The sequence below is a fragment of the Mizuhopecten yessoensis genome, unplaced genomic scaffold (assembly GCF_002113885.1).
Source record: "Mizuhopecten yessoensis strain PY_sf001 unplaced genomic scaffold, ASM211388v2 scaffold7597, whole genome shotgun sequence".
In the NCBI taxonomy this organism is placed as follows: domain Eukaryota; kingdom Metazoa; phylum Mollusca; class Bivalvia; order Pectinida; family Pectinidae; genus Mizuhopecten; species Mizuhopecten yessoensis.
In genome coordinates this window covers 109,064-135,211 of record NW_018407127.1, presented here as the reverse complement: position 1 = coordinate 135,211, position 26,148 = coordinate 109,064, and the positions used below count along the sequence as shown (strand labels likewise).

The window sequence follows — 26,148 nt, the reverse complement described above, 5'->3', positions numbered from 1 at the left end:
AAATCAGAGAGTGAATCTTAGAAATTCTCCCGATAGGTTGACTTTGAACAGCAAAATCTTGACAGGAAATAGAGAGGAGAAAGGACAGAAAAATAAAACACGCAAAAATTAAAAACGAGTACTGGTACCTCATCACTTACATCTTCTAGCTTCGGGATGATATCGAGGGCACAATCGAGGGCGGTACCGATGTCTGCCCCGATCGTCAGCACACTGTAAAAGATAACACTGATGTCAAGGATGTGTCTGTACGCTACCAGTCAGACGACACTGAACAAAGCAGAAATCAAAAATACCTTAAGAAAAACTTCTTCGTTAAGTGCTGAATCAAGTAATAGTGCTAAGCAAGACAGAAAAAAACAGAAAATGGAAAACAAAACAAACAAGTCTCATTTCTAACAAAGTCTTTCTTGTTCAGTTATTTTGAACATTGCTTTGACATGCATTAAAAATAATTAACAAGATTGATTTTTTTTTTAAATCACTTCAAACCTTAACAAAGGAAAAACACTTTACAATCATACTTTATCTGAAAGCATTGAAATAGAATTATCATAAATTTCAACTTCATTTTCTGTAAAATATATTTACCATACAATAAAAGAGAAGAATATTAGCATACAACTCTAGTTCCAAGCAAGAATTAACAGTTGCAGAAGCAAACGCGGTGAATACCTAAACATTAGCGTGAGCAAAACACTGAACTTTGACAGGTCAACCCCTGACAGGTCAAAGTTCACCTCATTAAATCCCTGCATACTTGAAGCATTTTCTTTTTCGGTTTTTGTAAATTAATCATGACAAGGTTATTTCCAAAATGTTAGTAAGCTTCTACACTTGAGGTGTAAAAAAAAACTCCTCAGGTTGGTCATTTTCTGTCTACCATGGTAGTAACAAATTAATTTATTGTGTTAAGAGTAAAAGAAACCAACAACATGTACGCCAAAAACTGGAGAAATGTAGTCAAGACTACCCGTTATGATTCTATGGGTATGTCACAAACAAGTGCATGTATCTACTACCCCCACGGACAAGCTACCATTATACAGAGTGCATGTATCTACTTCCCCCACGGACAAGCTACCATTACACAAAGTGCATGTATCTACTACCCCCACGGACAAGCCACCATTATACAGAGTGCATGTATCTATTACCCCCACAGACAAGCTACCATTATACAGAGTGCCTGTATCTACTACCCCCACGAACAAGCTACCACTATACAGAGTGCATGTATCTATTCCCCCCACGGACAAGCTACCATTACACAAAGTGCATGTATCTACTACCCCCACGGACAAGCTACCACTATACAGAGTGCATGTATCTACTACCCCCACGAACAAGCTACCACTATACAGAGTGCATGTATCTACTACCTCCACGGACAAGCTACCATTACACAGAGTGTATGTATCTACTACCCCCACGGACAAGCTACCATTACACAAAGTGCATGTATCTACTACCCCCACGGACAAGCTCCCATTATACAGAGTGCATGTATCTACTACCCCCACGGACAAGCTACCATTCTACAGAGTGCATGTATCTACTAACCCAATGGACAAGCTACCATTATACAGAGTGCATGTATCTGCTACCCCAATGGACAAGCTACCATTATACAGAGTGCATGTATCTACTACCCCCACGGGCAAGCTACCATTATACAGAGTGCATGTATCTAATACCCCCACGGACAAGCTACCATTATACAGAGTGCATGTATCTACTACCCACACGGACAAGCTACCATTATACAGAGTGCATGTATCTAATACCCCCACGGACAAGCTACCATTATACAGAGTGCATGTATCTACTACCCCCACGGACAAGCTACCATTACACAGAGTGAATGTATCTACTACCCCCACGGACAAGCTACCATTACACAGAGTGCATGTATCTACTACCCCCACGGGCAAGCTACCATTATACAGAGTGCATGTGTCTACTACCCCCACGGACAAGCTACGATTATACAGAGTGCATGTATCTACTCCCCCCACGGACAAGCTACCATTACACAGAGTGCATGTATCTACTACCCCCACGAACAAGCTACCACTATACAGAGTGCATGTATCTATTACCCCCACGGACAAGCTACCATTATACAGAAGAATGTGCGTGAGGGATTGTGCATCACAATTTCTTTTCTAATTTTTCTTCCAATTCACAAATTATATTCCAGGTTTCACCTCTGATAAAGTAATTTTTAATAAACATTTATTTCAGAAATCGTTTCTAGAAAATGGTCCTGGCTTTAATATTGTTTTTTTTTTTAAATTCTACAAATGATATGCAAAGGTCAAGGATTTCTTTACTGTTGTTGAAATGATTATCTTTGAAGACATTGTCAGAAATGTGAGAAAGCTTAAGGTTTGATGCATAATGATTTTGGGATTGATGGGCCTGGCTTAGACTGGTCACACATCCCTTGGTTTGTGTATCAGGTTACTTCTGGACACCAATACACTTTCTTAGCTCAAGTAAAACCCCACAACGGGAGCGGGAATGATAATCAAACCAAACCAACTTTCTTCCCTTGTTTTAGATAAATACGTACCTATTTTTTCTTTTTTTTTGTGTTTTTGTTAAAGTGAACATTTTGTTCCCAATTTTGTCCTTGCAGGACTTTTCATTCATTTTTCTTCATAAGTGAAACCAGATAGAAAGTATTACAAATACATTTTCCCTATAAGAAGTAAAATTGAAACCAAAGCATGCTCCCAGATTTGATTGGAATATAAGAAGGCAGAATGAATTAAATGAGAGGATATCCACATGAACATGGGCTATAAAAAAGTCCTTTTATGAAAGGTAGATAGTTATTTTATTTACTACTTATTTTTTGACTGCTCATGACACGAAAACTGAAACTGATTAAATAAGAGTTGTTGCGTCATACCGTTCGGGGCTGGTACTATCGGGAACTGTGACACTGGCTTTGTACTGTCAGGGCGGTGGACGATGGACACGGGATCAGACCAGACCAGTGTACAATCAGCAATCGAACGTTCCGTGGGCCAGGACAGTTGGACGGAGGTGAACATTTCCATGTTTCGTTCACAGGGCAGGGGATCGGTTGGATAGACGTCAAGTGTGGATGTTGGATGGACATACGTACATTGGACGATGTAATTGTACGTGTAGTAGCGGGCAGGGCGAGATTTGTGGGACAGGCCAGATATGTGAGGATGGAAAAAGGAGAAATCGCAGCATGGCTTTATAATATGGACAAAATTATATACAAAACAGTGTATAATAATGGGAATCGTCGGAACACATTACTTGGTACAAAGGACACCAGGGACGGCATCCGGCTAACTCTACTTGTAAAAACACAAGATTGGCTGTGAAATTAGCATATCTTTAACATATATAATCTTCAACAAAACTGGGAGGAACAAACGATTCTGTAGAATACAAAGAAATCATGTTTAAAATGAAGACATGAAGTCATAATTGATTCAACGTCACATATTTGTGTTTAAATGGCATGGCCAAATCATGGTTTCTCCACTAGCTTGGATCAATAATGGCCAGAAGGACCATTCCTAAATGAATCAATGAATAATGCCCGAGGGGGGCTTATACCCGCGTCTAACATTGCAAAGACTCAATAAGGCTTAACATGACAAAATAATACAATGGAATATCATTATCATAGAACCTGAACAAGGCTAGGAAACAGAGGCCATAGGGCTTAAAATCAGGTATTTCTCTACCTAACATAAACAATAAGGCTAGGAAACAGAGGCCATAGGGCTTAAAATCAGGATCATGTATTTCTCTACCTAACACAAAACAACATGGTAAAAATATGTAGCAATATAAATCAGTGTACAACACCCTGACAGATCGGACATCTTCAATGTAAACCCACAAGTCCCAACAGTGCTGGGCAAAATGGCAGTCCCTACTTGGTCCCAAAGGGCTTTCTAGGCCCCTTATAAGGAATTGGATCCATCAGCCATGGACATCAGGAGGAGTGAGGGGTCGGTCTTGGGATCATGTCCCATCAAAAATAGGGACCCTGTCTTGGACCAGACAACTGTAGTATGGACATTGGACCAATGTATGGTTGGGGGCCCAGACCAGGGACCAGAAGTAGGATGTATTGGGATCAGTAGCGACCCCTACACCTGAAAAGGAATGGCGTGGATTAGGGGCAGGAGTTCCAGAGATCTATTTCTAATACTTACATCTTGTCTCAGCCGCTTGATGTTACTCCCGCCTTTCCCAATAATCGCTCCAGCATTCTGTTGAGGAAACAACATTTAGCATCACAACCGAAACCTGTGATTTAATTAGGCCAAACAACAAAGCTGCTGTTTCCACTTTCTGCCCTGGAAATTTCAGGGTACAGTGTTTCTTATCCCTATAGCCGACCGACAATTTGTCTGTAGCTATCTGTTAACCAAAATATTCCAATTTTTAGTTTCATTAAAAATCCCTTAAAGTATTGGGAGTTAAAAATTTAACTTGAAACACTGACAATCATTGCTAAGTAGAGGGGCAAACCTTTTATTTTTCAAAATAATTTACTTAGGTTATACAGACAGAGCAAATCAGACTTGAACTCTGCTTGTTCTCTAGTGCTCAGGGTGGTGAAGGGGTATATTGACTTAAAATAAAAACTATATGGCCATTTCCTCATTACAGCCAAACCTAATCAATATCATTAAACTGCTACTAACGGGTTTTACAATATGCCCAGTTCTGAACTTATATGCAAAAATATTAATTAGCTAAAATTGTTTTTAAAAAGTTTGACTCTGTTGGTATCAAGTATGCTCTCTCAATGTCTGGTTATCTGTACGGAAATCCTCAAATTAATTACACATGCTGGCCGGAAGTAGGACACAACATTATACAGGCATGACTAACTCGTAATAGATTTTCAATATCATGTGACAATTGGGTGAATGGTTGCTATGGTGCCAATGATACTATGACACATCGCCTCTATGATCTATAAATCAGGCGGCCATATTGTATTGTTTACCTATCCAATCTACACGATTACAATGCCACTGCCTGTAAAGTTATCTATCCAAAACGAAATCTACACCTTAAATAATGTATGAAAACTCAATGACGGATCAGATTGACGTCATCATACCTTAATTAAATATCCTCTCATTATCATGTCTAATTTGTATTGTCTTTTCTATCAGCCTTTATTGACACTTTCAATGAAAAGACAAGATTAAGGCCAAACAAAACAATTATTCTTTCAAGTTTGTCCGTCATAAAATTAAGGAAGTAGGTGAGTTAGCAATTTTGTTACATCCAAAAGGTTAACCATTGCCAATGATTGCTAATAATTAGCTAAAATCATTAGAGGGTAGGTAGGGTGGGTATAATAAGCTAAAACTATTAGAGGGTAGGTAGGGTGGGTATAATTAGCTATAACCATTAGAGGGTAGGTAGGGTGGGTATAATAAGCTAAAACCATTAGAGGGTAGGTAGGGTGGGTATAATTAGCTAAAACCATTTGAGGGTAGGTAGGTTGGGTATAATTAGAATTACAAAGAAAATATTGGAAAATGGGCCAAAGAACAGGCCCTGAATGAAGAGATATCATTGATGTGAGCTGATTTCAATAGCCACAAATACAGCAAAAATAAATCTTATGAACAGTTGTCTATACAGTATATTCCATCTCGCAAACAGTTTCAGATTTTTTTTTATATTTGGTATTGCATAAAATAAATAAACCCTATCATTGTAAAAAATAAATTTATTTACAATTTGATTCAGTATAAATGTATGCAGTATATATATGCCATGCCCTACCTTGCTGGCCAGCAGGAAGCGGAGTTCGATCTTCTGCCCCTCCCCGCCACGCCTCCTCTTGTTGTCATAGTCCTCTTGGTAGTCATCCTCATGGGGACGCTTCATATTACCTACAAACACAACAAAGACCACTGTACGATTCTCTACTGGACGCTTCATATTACCTAGACACAACAAAGACCACTGTACGATTCTATACTGGACGCTTCATATTACCTACAAACACAACAAAGACCACTGTACGATTCTCTACGGGACGCTTCATATTACCTACAAACACAACAAAGACCACTGTACGATTCTCTACGGGACGCTTCATATTACCTACAAACACAACAAAGACCACTGTACGATTCTCTACGGGACGCTTCATATTACCTACAAACACAACAAAGACCACTGTACGATTCTCTACGGGACGCTTCATATTACCTACAAACACAACAAAGACCACTGTACGATTCTCTACGGGACGCTTCATATTACCTACAAACACAACAAAGACCACTGTACGATTCTCTACGGGACGCTTCATATTACCTACAAACACAACAAAGACCACTGTACGATTCTCTACGGGACGCTTCATATTACCTACAAACACAACAAAGACCACTGTACGATTCTCTACGGGACGCTTCATATTACCTACAAACACAACAAAGACCACTGTACGATTCTCTACGGGACGCTTCATATTACCTACAAACACAACAAAGACCACTGTACGATTCTCTACGGGACGCTTCATATTACCTACAAACACAACAAAGACCACTGTACGATTCTCTACGGGACGCTTCATATTACCTACAAACACAACAAAGACCACTGTACGATTCTCTACGGGACGCTTCATATTACCTACAAACACAACAAAGACCACTGTACGATTCTCTACGGGACGCTTCATATTACCTACAAACACAACAAAGACCACTGTACGATTCTCTACGGGACGCTTCATATTACCTACAAACACAACAAAGACCACTGTACGATTCTCTACGGGACGCTTCATATTACCTACAAACACAACAAAGACCACTGTACGATTCTCTACGGGACGCTTCATATTACCTACAAACACAACAAAGACCACTGTACGATTCTCTACGGGACGCTTCATATTACCTACAAACACAACAAAGACCACTGTACGATTCTCTACGGGACGCTTCATATTACCTACAAACACAACAAAGACCACTGTACGATTCTCTACGGGACGCTTCATATTACCTACAAACACAACAAAGACCACTGTACGATTCTCTACGGGACGCTTCATATTACCTACAAACACAACAAAGACCACTGTACGATTCTCTACGGGACGCTTCATATTACCTACAAACACAACAAAGACCACTGTACGATTCTCTACGGGACGCTTCATATTACCTACAAACACAACAAAGACCACTGTACGATTCTCTACGGGACGCTTCATATTACCTACAAACACAACAAAGACCACTGTACGATTCTCTACGGGACGCTTCATATCACCTACAAACACAACAAAGACCACTGTACGATTCTCTACGGGACGCTTCATATCACCTACAAACACAACAAAGACCACTGTACGATTCTCTACGGGACGCTTCATATAACCTACAAACACAACAAAGACCACTGTACGATTCTCTACGGGACGCTTTATATTACCTACAAACACAACAAAGACCACTGTACGATTCTCTATGGGACACTTCATATTACCTAGACACAACAAAGACCACTGTATGATTCTCAAGCCCAGAAAGTTTACATTTGGAGTTTGCAATTGATTGGATTTTTCATTGAAAATGTATCATCTAGAAAAAATTGTTTTTTGCCCTCGAATTGTACAATAACTTAATATATAAATACTACATTCCACTTTTCCAAAGCCTGCATTCATAAAACAACAGTGTCAATCAATGCCTGAAACATTTGGGAAATGCATCGACATAAAATATGTAATCGTCCTCCAGGAGATCAAAGAAAACTGCCATTCCCCTAATCAATGTTACTACATTGTCAATATCACACAATAGCCAGCTGTCTTTAAGAGTTTTATAAATAAATTACTGTATCCCCAATATAGTGTATTGGGTATAGGGTGTAATCAATTATTAACAAACAACCTGTACAGTAACGACCTCCCACATACACACATACCTGTTCATACGAAGATCCTGGAACCTGTACAGTTCACACCTCCCACATACACACATACAATTTCATACAAAGATCCTGGACCCTGTACAGTAACGACCTCCCACATACACACATACAATTTCATACAAAGATCCTGGACCCTGTACAGTTCAGACCTCCCACATACACACATACCTGTTCATACAAAGATCGTACAGATCTAGTCGGCAATAAAAGATACCCACTCACTGGTGACCATTGTGGATGTTGTGATTGAAATACTCCGTGACTATATTCACCATATTTCCTCATTCACCCTGTATACCATTTGGTATCCATACTGGAGCGCAGCAACCCACTTATCAACCCACCTACTTTGAACTGGCGTTGGCTCGATTTTAAGGTTTAATCTAAATAAATACGGCAATGACAAAAACTTTATTGCAAAAGATCATTATTACAATGTATTTATTGTATTCAATGTATATATTGTATTAATGAGTTATGTGATGTATTACGGATCAAATCTTGCAACTTACACATGCATTATTTTCCTTTTTTCTTCCTATTCTCCATCATTTTTTTAAGAACTTTTGAACCTGTTTTTAGTGACCACCTGTCATTTGATATTTCTTTAAGAACTTTTGAACCTGTTTTTAGTGACCACCTGTCATTTGTTATTTCTTTAAGAATTTTGAACCTGTTTTTAGTGACCACCTGTCATTTGATATTTTTTTAAGAACTTTTGAACCTGTTTTTGGTGACCACTTGTCATTGGATATTTTTACTGACCCCCATCAATAGCCATATAAGGCTGTATTTATATTTTTGCCATTACAATTATTTCACTATTTTTTAAAGTCTTTTTTATAAAATTGTCTTAATCTTAATTTCATTTATTTTTACCTAAACTTAGTCTGTAATCATTTCTATTGATATTATTTAAAATAGTGTATTTTACAAGGAGTACTTTCAAAATGTATAACTGCTAAATTATTTCATATTAGTATGTGTTGATTCACATCAAAGTCAACTTGAAAGTAACAAACAGCAGTATATGGGTAGTGAAACAAAGGCCCGTGAACGCATGAACAGACAATAGTAACCATGAAAGTTAAATATTGATCAAGTGCAAGTATTACCAAAAAACTTGGAAATAAAGGGCCTTTATTGTCATAACATACTACCAAATGGCACGAGGGTAAATAACCTTGACTAAAGAAGATGCACATAGAAATTTGACCTTCAAACATCTTGTGATGGGAACTACTCGTCTAGTTTATAAAAGCTACATCTTCGATTGCATGTCAAGGTGCCATTCTTGGAGATTAAACAGCTTTATATAGAAGGTAAGCACTATAGAAAGGATTTTGCTTCAATGACAAACTCAGCCAAACGCTTCCTCAATGATAAAAGTAAAAGCCTTAATGTTACTCAATTAGCTAGCTTCAACAAAGCCATCTGACAGCTGCGAGCATCACTACATTTTTTAGTACACAGATGCCCACTACCACCGCATTTTGTACCTACAGGAATGGCTTAAAGGCTGGGCCAGTTATTCATACACAAGGGTATAAACAAATGGGGATTAAATTTTGCGATGGTCAAGTACATAATGAAGTGAGTTGGTCTGGGAAAGATTTAATCTAGATCAGCTCACTTTCCCATTAACATCCCATAAACATGACCATACCTACAGTCAGATGCACTGTACTGTAAAATACTAGAAAAGTGTGAATATATTTAATACCAATGGAAGTCAACGCAAATGGCTGATAGTGGCATCATATTAATTTTTTATTTTTTTTATTGATTTTTGAATTTTTATTTTGAGAGAACTGTAGTAGAAATGGAGAATACCGCCCGGTAATATTAGAACCAAGCTGTTGTGATGGACCACGACCTGTTTGACCTTTAACAACCCAGTAAGTTTTTTTCTTACCAATCAGCTGTTGCATGGGTAGCTGATTGTAGCTAGCTAGGCCATGCAAAAATTATACCCATAAACAATCGACACTAATCAACCTGAGAGGATGAAATCATTGATTTTCTCCCCCAATAGTAGGCCCCATCTCCTCTATACCTGTACACACCCTGTGGTTTCTCCCCCAATTGTAGGCCCTATCTCCTCTATACCTGTACACACACTGTGGTTTCTCCCCCAATAGAAGGCCCTATCTCCTCTATTCCTGTACACACCCTGTGGTTTCTCCCCGTATAGGAGGCCCTATCTCCTCTATACCTGTACACACACTGTGGTTTCTCCCCCAATAGAAGGCCCTATCTCCTCTATTCCTGTACACACCCTGTGGTTTCTCCCCCAATAGTAGGCCCTATCTCCTCTATATCTGTCCACACCCTGTGGTTTCTCCCCCAATAGTATGCCCTATCTCCTCTATATCTGTACACACCCTGTGGTTTCTCCCCCAATAGTAGCCCCAGCTCCTCTATACCTGTACACACCCTGTGGTTTCTCCCCCAATAGAAGGCCCTATCTCCTCTATTCCTGTACACACCCTGTGGTTTCTCCCCCAATAGTATGCCCTATCTCCTCTATATCTGTACACACCCTGTGGTTTCTCCCCCAATAGAAGGCCCTATCTCCTCTATACCTGTACACACCCTGTGGTTTCTCCCCGAATAGAAGGCCCTATCTCCTCTATACCTGTACCCACCCTGTGGTTTCTCCCCCAATAGTATGCCCTATCTCCTCTATATCTGTACACACCCTGTGGTTTCTCCCCCAATTGTAGGCCCTATCTCCTCTATACCTGTACACACACTGTGGTTTCTCCCCCAATAGGAGGCCCTATCTCCTCTATACCTGTACACACCCTGTGGTTTCTCCCCGTATAGAAGGCCCTATCTCCTCTATACCTGTACACACCCTGTGGTTTCTCCCCCAATAGTAGCCCCATCTCCTCTATACCTGTACACACCCTGGGGTTTCTCCCCGTATAGAAGGCCCTATCTCCTCTATTCCTGTACACACCCTGTGGTTTCTTCCCCAATAGTAGGCCCTATCTCCTCTATACCTGTACACACCCTGTGGTGGCTACTAATTATTACTTCTTAATTACGGAAGTATCCACTCAACTGTATGACCAGTAAGATATTTAATTGATATATAATACTTGAACACAACAGTCTTTTTTTTATTTTACTTATTTTAGCAGGATATGTAATAATTTAGTTCGTAATGTTTATTTAAGCACTTAAAACTGTTCATGAAATAGTTAACATGTAATACTTGTGCACTTATCACTATCATAACTTATAACTGTAGCTCAAAATTTAACTTAAGATTCATTTTTAACATCTACCTTTAAATGCAGATGTGTTTAACCTTTGACCTATTGGTGAAGGTTGCACTCGCTTAATGCTGCACATTCTCTGCAGGTGATGCAGGAATATTTTAAATTTTCAACAAAATATCTTAAATGGTTAAAAGTCTTCAGCCCAGACAATATTTATCTTTAAAAGAATGCACTTACTTGACCTTTGACCTTGAGGTCAGGCCTGTAGTGTCCTAATTAAAGTTTACTGCATACCTTAAGTTTCATCAGGTAACTTGTATGGTTTTACCCATTCACCCCTGAAATTTCATAATGAACTAGTCCAACCTTTGAAATGGAAGAGTTCAAATGTGTCTTCAGGGGTGAATGAGTAAAAAGCTTCAGCTCAAACCAGATATTATGAGAGGAACCATCACTAACATAGTATCTTCCATCATTTAAAGAAAACAAAACAATTCACTGGGGACAAATAACAAATGCAACCATTCAAATATTTTTTCTATATTAACTAAGTATGATGAAGTTATTCCTCACACTAAATTTAATTTAATTATGACAAACTGATACAGATAGCTGTAAATGGCCAGGCATCACTTGCCGGATCACACAAGGTATGTAAACACCCCTTATTGTCAGCTTACGGACAGTGGCTATTTTGATAGTTGAGAATTATTAACACTGTTTGTTTTCACCCGATATACTAATAAATCTCAAATAAAACAGGAGAATTGCTCTTAAAACTAAATAAATAATGACCAATGGCTTTTAAATGTACAACAGTCGCAGGAAATCTGATCTACTGTTCAATGACCAATGGATTAAAAGTACAACCACTTTGTGAAATCTGATCTACTGTTCAATGACCAATGGATTAAAAGTACAACCACCTCATGAAATCTGATCTACTGTTCAATGACCAATGGAATAAAAGTACAACCACTTCGTGAAATTTGATCTACTGTTCAATGACCAATGGAATAAAAGTACAACCACCTCATGAAATCTGATCTACTGCACAAACAAATCGTGGATTTTAACCATTATCACTAGTAATCTCCAATCACAAACCTCTCCTGTTTTACCAATCACATATTTCTAACAATTAGTAAACAATGGCCTAGAACAAGTTACCATGATCGCATCATTCCTTCTGTCTACCCAGCACAATCAATCATAGTCCTGTCAATAATCACTAGCTGGTCACACAGCAATCTACCGCCACCCGGGCGCCATATTGTCACTACACAAATCTATACCCTCTGACCATCTGATAGGATGTATTCCAACTGATAGGTTATATAATAATAATAATAATAATAATAATAAAGGCTTCATTTATTCTTGATAACATATTGAACATGAAGCTCATCTTACACATGGTCAAGATACAATATATGATAAAATGTACTATATTTATAGGTTGTATGACCTCTGATAGGCTGTATGACCTCTGATAGGTTGAATGACCTCTGACAGGTTGTATGCCCTCTGACAGGTTGTATGACCTCTGACAGGTTGTATTACCTCTGACAGGTTGTATGAACTCTGATTGATAGGTTGTATGACCTCTGACAGGTTGTATTACCTCTGACAGGTTGTATGAACTCTGATCGATAGGTTGTATGACCTCTGATAGAGGTTGTATGACCACTGACAGGTTGTATGACCTCTGATAGGAGTTGTGTTTATAATAATACAGCAGTGAAACTTGACACAATGACAAGATAGCGGTCATTAACAGATGGCTAATCAGTATCCTCCACAAACATAATAGGAAAAAAATCTCACAGCAAATTTTCTTGCATCCAAGAGAGAAATAATATGTCACAAAAGAACTTGTGTTTTATCATGAACTTTTACAAATATCAAATAAACATGGTTTCAAAATGTCAATGTCGTAAAAATGTATTTGCAAATGTCAATATTGATCAGCCCTTTACAAAGGATGCGATACTGAAAACAATACTATGGTATCAAATTAATTGTTTTCCCTATTCTTTCCCATCAAATCTATGCTACCGTATGATCTGTTTCTTCATTTGTCTTTCTATGGCTGTCTACAATTCTTTCATAGGTTTTTCAATTACTTGCCATATTTTCTACCCGAAGTCACCTTTGACATGGAGGATCATTTTCCTTTCAATGATGATAATTAATTTCCTGGCCAATTTTAACTAGAATCCCCCATGGTATTGTACCAGCACCACCCCTAACTTTCCCCTCCAACTCCTACCTGTACATAACAATGAAATGAATGTCCTTAGTTCACAGTGACGTTTGGCCTGCCTAGCCAGACTGCTGCTGATTATCAAATATTAATGAAGCGTACTTTATACATAGCTATTGTAATCAGGGCGACAAAAGAAAGTTCCCTGGAGAATAGGACACAGTTGACCGCTCAAATGAATCTGCATCAATGTGCCATACTCCGCCCCCAGGCAGCAGGTGGCCAAACCAGCTGACCACTGACCAATACAAATCCTTGTGACTATACCTGGCAGTCTCTCAGCAGACCTTTGGGTGACCAATGGCCATTATGTCACGCCAGCATTTTGTACTGCTGAAGCTACTAATGATGTGTTAATGACATTTCGTCACAGTGGTGCTCTGGTTGTCAATCCTGATCCCACCTGTTCTCACCTGGCCCCGGTACATATCAGCTAATTAATGGACACACAAAGCATCCAGGTATACCCCGCACAACATGTAACAAAGACACCTATCATACAGCTGCCTGCCTCCACTCATTTCCCCATGTTTTATATGTAAAATCATTCAGTGCCAAATGCTTGATTTACAATGTTATTAACAGGAATACATTGGAACAGGAAACGTATTGTTTTATTCACAGCAAAAAATATTTTTCTCAATTTTTTCTGCATGGAAATTAACAACAAAATACCTGTACATCTTATTTTTAACTAGATTTTTACATTACAAAAGGTCACTGATTATTACAATCTCAACAAGATCAAACAGTCTCATTTAATGTCATCTCTCGTGGCAACTTGATTTGTTCTTGTAGCATCATTGATATTCTACAACAAAACTGACTTTTCCCATACAATGGACACAGTATTAAACTGTAACCATCTACATCATTTAAGCAATCACTTGTTTTTTTCAACCAATTTCTCTTGAAATACTTTGTCTTTTTTGTCCCTTTTTTCTAACTTAAACAATAAATTTGGTGACTTCAAATGTATTTAAATTCTGTTCATTTTAAGAAACCCAAATAATTCTGCACACCTTGAATGCATTTTTGTGTAAACTTAAATACAATGTAAGAATACCTGGAGGAGCTAGATGATAGGCCTTCCATTTAAGTTCTCGTATTTTGGGATGAATAAAATTCTGTACGATCCGAGAAGCCATAAAAATCTTTGTTAAAAGGCAGTGACATTAAAGTCAGTTTTTACCTGCGATCAGGTGTTGATTGGAAATGTAGCAGGTAAATGGATACAAGAAACATTCAACATACCTGGCTGTAATGACGAGGAGGGATCAATACCCAGGCAGCCCACCACATTACGCAAAACCCACGTTCATCTGCCTTAAAGCATCGGTGTAGTGTAGGAGTAGTCGGGCGGGGGGGTCAGGGTAACATGGCCGACTGTCAATACACCTGGGCTGTCGGGCCAGGGATCACACAGCAACATGGCTGTCACCACACCTGTACAGTACCTGGCACACATTGCCAGGTCCTTCATGCCCTACCTTCTCACTGACAGCACACCTGAGTATCTGGCATCTACCTACAGGTACAGTGGGTGTTAGCTATTGGAGCAAATGCCATGTAACCACTGCTGGCTCTCTCCATAGCCATTTGTTGATACCGTTACCAGGCAACGACCAATCAGATCGTGCCAACAGGACCTGTGATCCAGCTGCTGACGATGCTAAATTCTGATCATAGGTATTCCAATAACTGGTGATTCTGTCTTTTCTAATCAGGGCCAGTAATTCAGCTACCCTTGTCATGAGGCTTTACCAACTGACTCCCCACCTAATAATTTGACACCCTACAATTTTGGCGATATCAACTTTTCCAATAAATCCATTTATCAACACCGAATGATTCCCAACTCACCTTGACGTTAATTATACATGTCAAGCATACTCTTAACTAAACATACAAGGTAAAAGTACAGAAATAACTGGGTGCACATGTGTTAGTGTAAAATATGAAAAAAATAATGAAAAACATAATCACTGTTGTTTGGACTTTGGAACTCTGGAACTGGGTGAAATGCCAAAGTTATAGGAGCATCATTTCTGATTCCTTGTTTTTCCATTTTGACTGACTGGAACTTGTTCCACAATAATTTTCAATGTTCCAAAACACTTATCAGATCCATTTTGATATAACAGAATAAATAAGATGCGTTATATATTAAAGATCCCCCAATATTTAAGGTAGCGTAAAGTTTTTGTTTAGGTTGAAAAGTCTTAGCGTTCTTGTGACAGATATTGACTTTCTATCCCTAGATCCTTTGATACCTGTAGTAGTTTGTTTTTTTCCTTTATCTTGCAAACATAATAAAAAAAAATTGATTAAACACAGCCAGTCGTCTTTCCTTTCTCCAACTTGCCCATTGTGTGGAGTGTGTTTTTGTAATAACAGAGGGTATCAGGGGCCCTAGGCTTTATGGGGCTAGACATCTGCTGGGGGGACAAAGTCCCGAAGAAAGGGGAAACATACAAACATCGAGAGCATGTTATTTTACCGGAGAACAAATATTTGACCTGCTATATTTACACCTAGTCGACACACCTCTATACAACCGATAGAAATAACAATTCAGTAAACACACTTCTTTTATATCAGCTGGAGACTGGAACAAGGCACTTCTCCATTCTACCTTGTAGCTACTTCATATTGGTAAACATTTCATCAAAGAATAGTTCTTTGTAGGAAGAAGGGTTACTTCTAAAGGATGTTTCTATCCATTCCGTGTATCTTTCTCTTTATTCCTCCTCGATGTAAAACATCTAAATAACGTATTACTTCCAACATCAGTTCCACAACATACCTAAACTACCAACACAACTCGACCTATCTCAATCCCATCATTTCAATGTGATACAGGATTTGTTAGAATCATTCACTTAAGGACATTCATTAAGATTTGTACAAGTATATTCTTCACTTCATCCCTTTGTTCCCCAATCAACTTTCCATGAACTACCACTGAAACCTAACTTTTACTGTGCCCTGAAGTCTGAAGAACAATCTCCCTCATGCTGTATATCGTGTAGTCATCTAAAACACCAGATATTTTCTATTGCTATGGCAGGTACCTATAACGTTCAATTTAATGACATCATAAATAATGAGGTGACAATTTTCTTTTGAATAAACAACCTGAAGAATCGCTTAGAGGAGCTAGAAGTACTAAGATAAGCTGCAGAGAATACCTTTTTACTATTTCTTCGTAACTGTCATTTTTAAAATGACATTATAATTATTTATATATATACTCAGGCCATCTCCATCCCTTGCCCACCCATGCATGTTGGAGACCCATTAGCTGGCCCGTACTACAAGCTTCATATTGATTTCAGGTGAGGACAGGTGTTCTCTTTACTGACACTAATTAGGTAATTAGGCTAAATTAACACAAGTGTATGTGCCAAATTATGATTTTTACCACCAATCTTTGATGACTAATTTCTGAATATATTCAGTGCAGTTCACTAAACCTAGAATATGCTACATTATACATGTAAAATATGATTCTTTGTTTTCCGCCGGAGAAAAATCATGTATAAGATGGGTGAAGCTTACAAAACAATGAAATAATTTCTTTATTTCAATACCTTTTTGACATGACATTAACCGATACACCGATGGTACACAGCCGGTACACCGATGGTACACAGCCGGTACACCGACGGTACTGATGCAGGTTCAACATTAACCCGGTGTCCAGCCTCACACAGAACTGTACATCAAATCATCCCTATTTGCTCATCACAATCTTGTAGGGCCATTTGATCCTATCAGGTTGAATTAATTAAATACTGCCCTACAAAACCAGTATATACCTGTGGACTGAGCCGCCCATTCTGCCCACTTTCCTGGATCTCTTTCATGTCCGCTGATGGAAATAATGGTCAGATACCAGGTCTTTAATCACCCTTGCTAACCTTAATTATCTACCCAAAGACGGTTCAGAACAACAGACAGCCTTAAAATGACAATGCATCTTTATCCCAACAAGCCCAGTACAGGCATGCAGTGCTGGTATGGTGTACAATGGAATTTACTTTTCCTACCTGGAAAAGATTTCTCATTAGGAATTTCTTATTGAAATTTTCATAATGACAATTCGGAAAAATCTGTTCATTATAATATTTCTCCAATCTCCCGCACACCAAAGGACGTGCAAAGAAAACCATACCATTTGTCATGATAATTGTTGAGGAGGAAATATTAAGGAGGAAGTTAACAATTTTTATTTTCATTTTTTAAAACAAATATGTATTATTCCAGAAAGCCTTTCATTCCACTGCACACATATGCCATTCACATCCACTGCCCTTTAGTAGCGAAGAAAACCGGTCTTTTCAATGATCTCATATCTAATATTTCTATAGAACATCTGCTTTTGAAAGGTCACAATGTCGTGGATATTTCACCTCAACATACAGGCTGGTAAATTTAATCATTACATATCTGTGCAAATTGAAATTCAAGCTAAAGCCATGAAATATTTTCTTTTTCTCTCATCATGTCTTATTTACATACACTTTTCTTGTGTATATTTGACCTAAATATTTCTCAAAATTCCCATCCCCTCAACATCTTTTTATACTGACTTTTTAGTGTAGAACTCTTCTTTAATGGGAGATCACAGTAAGGTAGCATACAGCCTTAACTTGCTACATCACAATGGCTTGAATGACCTATTTCAACAAATATGTAAGCTGATGTGTGGTGCATTTCTTACTCTGCATTACACAGAAATCACAATGAATTAAAATACATTAACAAAGAAGCCAATCATATCTCTTCGTGTCCCCTCGATTAATCCTCTCAGTTTCCCTAACATGTTGAAAAGCTTCAAATATCACAACTTTATCATTAGAAATATAATAGGCAGAGCTGTGTCTTCAAATGAAAATGAAAATTACTCTGAACAAACAACAAAACGTTAATATTACAAATCTAACAAGCTTGCTCATAAGCGTACTGGGTTGCTAACTACCTGGAAATGGACGAAAGGTGTAATGAAGCATGCTACAACCACATGGTGCTTATGACCAGCAACGTGATTCTCCGGGAACATGAGACCACCGACACCAACATTCTGTATGGATATGCACACAGCCCAGCATCAGGAAAAAGCGCATCTATCTTCAGTCGATTCTTGTAATAACCCCAATCCAAACTATCAATTTAGCCATGAAAGATAAACAATTATCATCAAGTTAGCTGGACCAGAAACTAATTCAGGCTGAACAGAAATCTCACCAAGAGAAATTTACAGCACAAATCTTAATGTCAAATGTATGACACATCTGTTTGTACATCAGAAGGGCGGAAGGGATAAGGATGTTATTCTATTCTTGCATCTATTTTTCATGGACTTCACAAACTTCCTAATTTGAAACATATGCATTTCAGTGGATTTTTTGTAGATATTTATGGGAATGAGGCTAGGAAAATGTGCTGCATGCACCAAATAAGGAGTCTCACCCATTCTATCAAAACCTTAATTCTCTGTGTTTAACTACCATTTAAATGACCAGAAATCTCTTAACCTCTTCCTTGTACACGTTACCTCCTTCTCCTTTTGATAAGAATATCATATCAACAACCAATTACTTAGGTCCATTAGAGGCTGTTTTGTTTAACAGAAATCAGTGGCTCTAATAACTCCACAAACACATATGTTGGTAATGAAAGTCAGAATTGATTTCATCTCCAAATTTCAATTTAAGAGATGCCAACAATAATAAAACTAACAATACCCAACTGGTCGTGAATCATCTAAATCCACCGCTACAGATTGATATAACTTCCTATCTAAGCAGACCTTACCGATATCTAAGCTCAGGGATTAACTCCAATTCCCAATTTCCTGTACAACCCTCCAAATGTTGTTTGACCACATGTTATAAAATTACGTATCAAGATTTCAAATTTTTCCAACAGTGACATCTTTTGCCCAAATATGTTCAATGTTCATCTTACACAAACATTGATATACAGTCTATAACATATTTCAAATTTTCGCTTAAATAACTTTATCTTAAGTTTTCCACTCCAAACAGATAATTCTTTTGTAAGTTTTACAAGAGTTATCTGTATTTTGTGTCTTATTGATAGAAATCCCCTTATACAACGAAAAGTGAAGTCCCGTACCACCAACAGGTCACACATGTCTTAAGACCTAGGCCTTCTAGTGTGTGCCCATTGGGTACATCAAAGGTTCAATTGGAATAATGTTACATTGGCCAGCCACCCACATGGAATGTAGCCAACATGTTTGATTTCATTTTTGTAATGTTTCTATTTATAGCATATCGAGGAAAGAATTTCATAGCCACATTACAGACTCAGAAAACCACTAGTCGGTGGCATCTTACAGACTCCGAAAGCCACCAGTCACTACCACATTATAGACTCTGTAGTCACCAGTCACTGCCACATTAGACTCAGGAAACCATCAGTCACTGCCACATTACAGACTCAGGAAGTCACCAGTCAGTGCCACATTACTGACTCAGGAAATCACCAGTCAGTGCCACATTACAGACTCAGAAAACCACTAGTCGGTGGCCTCTTCCAGCCCCCGAACGCCACCAGTCACTACCCCATTATAGACTCTGTAGTCACCAGTCACGGCCACATTAGACTCAGGAAACCATCAGTCACTGCCACATTCCAGACTCAGGAAGTCACCAGTCACTGCCACATTACTGACTCAGGAAATCACCAGTCACTGCCACATTACAGACTCAGAAAGTCACCAGTCAGTGCCACATTACAGACTCAGGAAATCACCAGTCACTGCCACATTACAGACTCAGGAAATCACCAGTCACTGTCACATTACTGACTCAGGAAATCAACAGTCAGTGCCACATTACTGACTCAGAAAACCACCAGTCAATACCACATTACAGTCTCGGAAAGTCACCAGTCACTGCCACATTACAGACTCGGAAAGTCACCAGTCACTGCCACATTACTGACTCAGGAAATCACCAGTCAATGCCACATTACAGACTCAGAAAGTCACCAGTCAGTGCCACATTACAGACTCAGAAAGTCATCAGTCAGTGCCACATTACAGACTCAGGAAGTCATCAGTCACTGCCACATTACTGACTCAGGAAATCACCAGTCAGTGCCACATTACAGACTCAGAAAGTCAACAGTCACTGCCACATTGCAGACTCAGGAAATCACCAGTCACTGCCACATTACAAACTCAGAAAGTCAACAGTCAGTGCCACATTACAGACTCAGGAAATCACCAGTCAGTGCCACATTACAGACTCAGGAAATCACCAGTCACTGCCACATTACAGACTCAGGAAATCACCAGACTCAGGAAATCACCAGTCAGTGCCACATTACAGCCTCAGGAAATCACCAGTCACTGCCACATTACAGACTCAGAAAGTCAGCAGTCAGTGCCACATTACTGACTCAGGAAATCAACAGTCAGTGCCACATTACAGACTCAGGAAGTCACCAGTCAGTGCCACATTACAGACTCAGAAAACCACCAGCCAATACCAGATTAATGTCACATTACCCAATCAGAAAGGTATTGACACAATAGCTTTGTTCTTGATCTTAATGTAGTAGATCCGATAATGTGTAGTCAGTATTAATTTGACTAGGATATGACAAAACACATTTACAATGAAATCTTGATTAGCCTTTTATGCCATAAACAAGAAATGTATATCATGTTTGAACTTGGCTGTCAAGATCTAAAAGGGCACAAAAACTGACCCTATTATTTAGAAATAAAATGATCAGCAATGAAAATATCATAAAAAAAACGAATCGGTACATACCATCATCTTCCATGTTGTGTGACGACGTTATCTGTTCAGGCTTGTTTCAGTGGCTGCTCACGTAAGCAGCTCTAGTTAGCAGTACAGGGTACTTGTTGCAATCAATCAATTTCCAGGCAGGTAGTTATTGGGAATACAGGCAACTCAGGTATACACCTTCAAATCAGAAGCTTGTTGTTCAGATTCTGGCAGATATACAAAACAAAAAGGTCATTAAAACAAGGATTTAATGTGTATGCTTTCATCTCAAGGTCACTGTTGCTTTGATACAAAATCATCTTTAACCCTTTGACTACTGTAGACCATAATGGACACATAAAGGCATGGTAGAGTCCATTAAAGTTACCTAGGGTTGAAAGGGTTAAACAGGATTCATCTACATTCAAAGAACTTTTCTTCCATTCAATATTCTATAAAATTCAAAGCTTCACAACCTATGAAAAGATCTTCCATATTACTAGAATGTTATGTCATTAATATACTGCTGGTAGGCCCATGCCTGGTAATAAGCCCCCCACCCATTTTGCCCTAATGTCCATGCCTAGGGTGGGTGCCCAGATCTCCTTAGCTTATCACCAGTATATTTTGAAATGCAGAAAGAGTGGTTCTGATCTAATAAAACCTATCTTGAATATAAGCTTAGCTCATGTATAAATCTATTATTGTTTCCAATTTCATAATCCTGATTTGATTTGAAGGATAAATAAATAGGTCGTCACTTTTTTTAAAGTCTTTTAAAAAGATTGATTAGTATCTATAATTAGAAGTTTAACTGTTTATATGATATGAATGAGCATATCAACTCGTGCATTTAATACATATTTCCATAGTGAAATATCAAAATATCTGAAGCATGATGGTATTTATAAACTACTATAAAATATACAACATTTGATATAGCGCCCTATCTAGCTAGAATACGCCACTCTAAAGCGCTTTACAGTACATAGATATACAATTCATACAATCAATACAATAAGCACATTCATTAATCAATACAATTTTGAGGAATTTGCAGGAGCTGCCTTATCAAGCACGAACTACTAGTCCAACTTGGGTTGTTGGAGTTAAGTGGGCAGGAGAAAAAACACTTTCTCTGATTATTCCATGCATAGGATTGAACCCCAGCTGTCTGCATGAAAGGCCGGAGTGTTTACCAATCTGAATTATATATCTGATGGGTTAGAAGATGAGAAACAAACAATATTTATATAATGACCTGACTTGGTCATCTTAAATTTGGATCAACAGCTAAATCATCTCAAATTTGAATCAACAGCTAAATATCAACTAGCATACAAAGAATTTTCCTCCATTAAAAATTGGAAAATTGTTTAACATTTTGTGGCTGATATGACCTCTATCGACAATTCTCATTTGATAATTTTATCCTAATTCTCAAAAAAATCTCGTAGAGCTCTCTGGAGGTATCATCTCCGAACAAATCTTGTTTGGCTTCCTCATTAGATCACCCAACCTCAGACAAATATTAGTTTTTAATTATAAACAAGCCATTCGGGTTGACAGGTCTCGCCTGTGCCCCGCTTTGACTATCAATGTACAAATCAGAAAAACTGAATTAAATGCAAAAACTTGATGTTGATGGAGATGCTCACAAAGTCAATGGACTATGAAAGGTTGAGCCCGCATCCAGCATTTGATGCATGGGTTGAGGTGTACTACCTAAGATGCATCTATGGTCCAAGTTTGGTTGGTCTAGCACTTATACTTTCATTGACACTAACTTAAACGCAAAAACTTAATGTTGATGGAGATGCTCACAAAGTCAATGGACCATGAAAGGTAGGCAGCATCCAGCATTTGATGCATGGGTTAAGGTGTACTACCTAAGATGCATCTATGGTCCAAGTTTGGTTGGTCTAGCACTTATACTTTCATTGACACTAACTTAAACGCAAAAACTTAATGTTGATGGAGGTGCTCACAAAGTCAATGGACCATGAAAGGTAGGCAGCATCCAGCATTTGATGCATGGGTTGAGGTGTACTACCTAAGATGCATCTATGGTCCAAGTTTGGTTGGTCTAGCACTTATACTTTCATTGACACTAACTTAAACGCAAAAACTTAATGTTGATGGAGGTGCTCACAAAGTCAATGGACCATGAAAGGTAGGCAGCATCCAGCATTTGATGCATGGGTTGAGATGTACTACCTAAGATGCATCTATGGTCCAAGTTTGGTTGGTCTAGCACTTATACTTTCATTGACACTAACTTAAACGCAAAAACGTAATATTGACGCCGTCACTGGAAAAGCAACACCTAAGTCTCGCTTCCACTTTGGGGCGTCGAGACAAAAACTAATATCACGTGTCTGACAAATCTTGTGTCATACCGATACAGTGTCAACATCTCTTTCATATTACCAAATACAGTCATATTGTGGGATTTATACCTAAAACATTACATGGAACGACACAGGATCAACATTAAAATGAAAGCCACTAAGCACTAAGGAGAAAATGATAAGACTCTCCACAGATAACAGATTATTTACCAATTCCTTGTAGAGACCAAGTGTGTACAATCTGAAGTATTAAACAAATCTGATTCTAAGAAACTCACGATGAGGAATTACAAATCTGGTTCTGAGAAACTCACAATGAGGAATTACATAAAGCACAAGAAACAGATATCTTCAGTACTCTGATCAATATTCTGAAAAGATGATTGACACGTGTATTGATGAAACGAAAAGAACTCGATCACCCAGTATCTAGTATATTGATGGTATATATATATACCTATATGTATAAAACAAGAACCTTTGACATAAAACCTACGATATAATCAATATTATCAAGTCACCATTACTTCAATCAATAACTTCTACTTCAAACAGAAACATAAAGAAACACATTCACATAAAAGATATTCATTGCCACCCGCAAATCTTTATCTTTTCTACATTAAATTTACAATAAATTAAAATACAGTCGCAAAAGAAGTGCCAGAGTTGATAATGATTTACAGGAACAAAAGTGACAAATAAATAATACTACTTCTAATTTTTGGAAATACTGAAATATTAGACTGATATTTTTGAATTCTGTATTTTTATCATCAATTTCCTTTTGGTTTTCGCTGCTATTGAGGAGAGTTTGACACGTTCTTGAGAAATTGACATGTCAATGACACAAGACTTAACAGAACAAAAATGTCCACATTATGATAAATTGCTTCAAGAAGTTGTTGATAATACCCATTAGCCCGAGGCTACAGAATTGGAAACACACATTGTATACCCTATAGTTACAGCCAAGGACGGGAACCGTTTCTCATTCTCTACAACTCTAAGCTTTTGTATTCCTTTTTCTAGGCATCTTTGTTCCTTTTATTTTTGCAGTGCATGATTCAAAATAGATGGTGCATGACCCGTTAAATATCACAAACCACTGGTGTTGTTCATGGTGTTGTTGATGGTGCTGGTGACAAGCTTATGTCTAAAGGTTAAAACATAATTATTAAGAGTAGCAAATAGTACCTGTATAATGAACACATACTCTTTATACAGAATTACATAAGATTATTATTTTATTTTATATGCAAATAGTTCTTGCTCATTAAAAAGCTGTTTTAAACTTGTAGAATTCATTCTGCATTAGGAGTTTACTGCCGTATATTTGATAAGTAACAACACTGGATAACACATAGCTTTATAGTTTTAGTTCACAGCGAAATGACTTACTTATGTTATCAGTTCTAAACGTGCAATCAACTGGATGTTATGTTCACCTTATCACAGTCATAAATTAACATAAATCTTCTTAAATGAGGAGAATGTTCTTTACTAATTGTATGAAAGTGTCATTATTGCTACACATATTTCCTCACCAATAGCAGCAGTATGTTCCCAGTATTTTGTTATTTAGAACTTAGGTGAAAATAAAAAGATTTCCAAACAAGCAAATTCGTGGAATTTATATCCCCTGCTTGAAGCATATTGTAGGTAAACATTATTGAGGTAATTAGGTTTAAACAAGTGAGTATCATGCTGTTGAGACATAATGTATAGCTTGAAACTTGAAGAAAGAAAAATAGCCCTATACTTTTTATTGAGCATGTAGATATTACGGTGTAAATTAATCTTATAATCCATCAGAATTTACTAACCTCATTAATTATCCATAAATATGCACAAATCACATCGGTTGGTCAACTTAGTATGAGTCGGTTGTGCATACGGAATTTGGTTGAAATATCTGCACAATATCTACAGCAATAATCACACGAAAACCAAAGAGTGCCCAAGATGGGTGGAAAGACAGAGGAACACAAACATTGTTATCAAGTTTGAAGACAATTGGATAATATTTGCAGGCAGATAATGACGGTTTTCGTCCGCTGAAAGTGGTCATCAAAGTTGGCCGAGCCCTTAAGGCATTAAACCCCGTTACCAAGTTTGAAGAAAATTGGTTAACATTTGTTGCAGTTATTGCACAGAAACAGCAGATAATGACTTTTTTCGTTATTCAAGGGGCCATAACCCGCCAAATAAAGTCTGCTGAAAGTGATCATCGAACTTGGCCGAGCCCTTAACCCTTTGCCACATGCAAGCGCCTCTGGACGCCTTTACCCCTTGCCACATGTAAGCGCTTCCCGACGCCTCTACATTATCTCAATGTAAGCGCTTCTCGACGCCGCTACGTTATCTCAATGTAAGCGCCTCTCGACGCCATGCCGTTTCGGTAAACTTAGACATGGAAAATTCCGTGATTGAGAGCGACACCTATCTGGAAATCACCTATACTATTTTTAGAAGATATCAATGCATCGACCAATCAGATTTGTACACGTCATTCCTACGAATAGTTTTGAATAAATTAA

General features: G+C 38.1%; 1 protein-coding gene across 8 annotated transcripts in view; it reads right to left on the bottom strand.

The window, feature by feature from the left end:
• Window positions 1–26,148, bottom strand: part of LOC110453995 (heterogeneous nuclear ribonucleoprotein K-like) — a 60,592-nt gene that overhangs the window by 13,944 nt on the left and 20,500 nt on the right. For 3 of the 8 annotated variants that reach the window (XM_021503270.1, XM_021503272.1, XM_021503275.1), the window contains exons 3-7: window positions 21,300–21,484; window positions 5,815–5,924; window positions 4,218–4,274; window positions 2,921–2,964; window positions 129–213 (exon numbers count right to left, since the gene is read on the bottom strand). In XM_021503270.1, the coding sequence (XP_021358945.1) occupies window positions 129–213; window positions 2,921–2,964; window positions 4,218–4,274; window positions 5,815–5,924; window positions 21,300–21,312 (309 nt within the window). In that variant the 5' untranslated portion in view covers window positions 21,313–21,484. Of the gene's footprint in view, window positions 1–128; window positions 214–2,920; window positions 2,965–4,217; window positions 4,275–5,814; window positions 5,925–5,963; window positions 7,273–14,739; window positions 14,764–21,299; window positions 21,485–26,148 lie in introns of those variants that run through there. The other 5 variants (XM_021503273.1, XM_021503277.1, XM_021503271.1 and 2 more) reach the window with 4 other exon arrangements.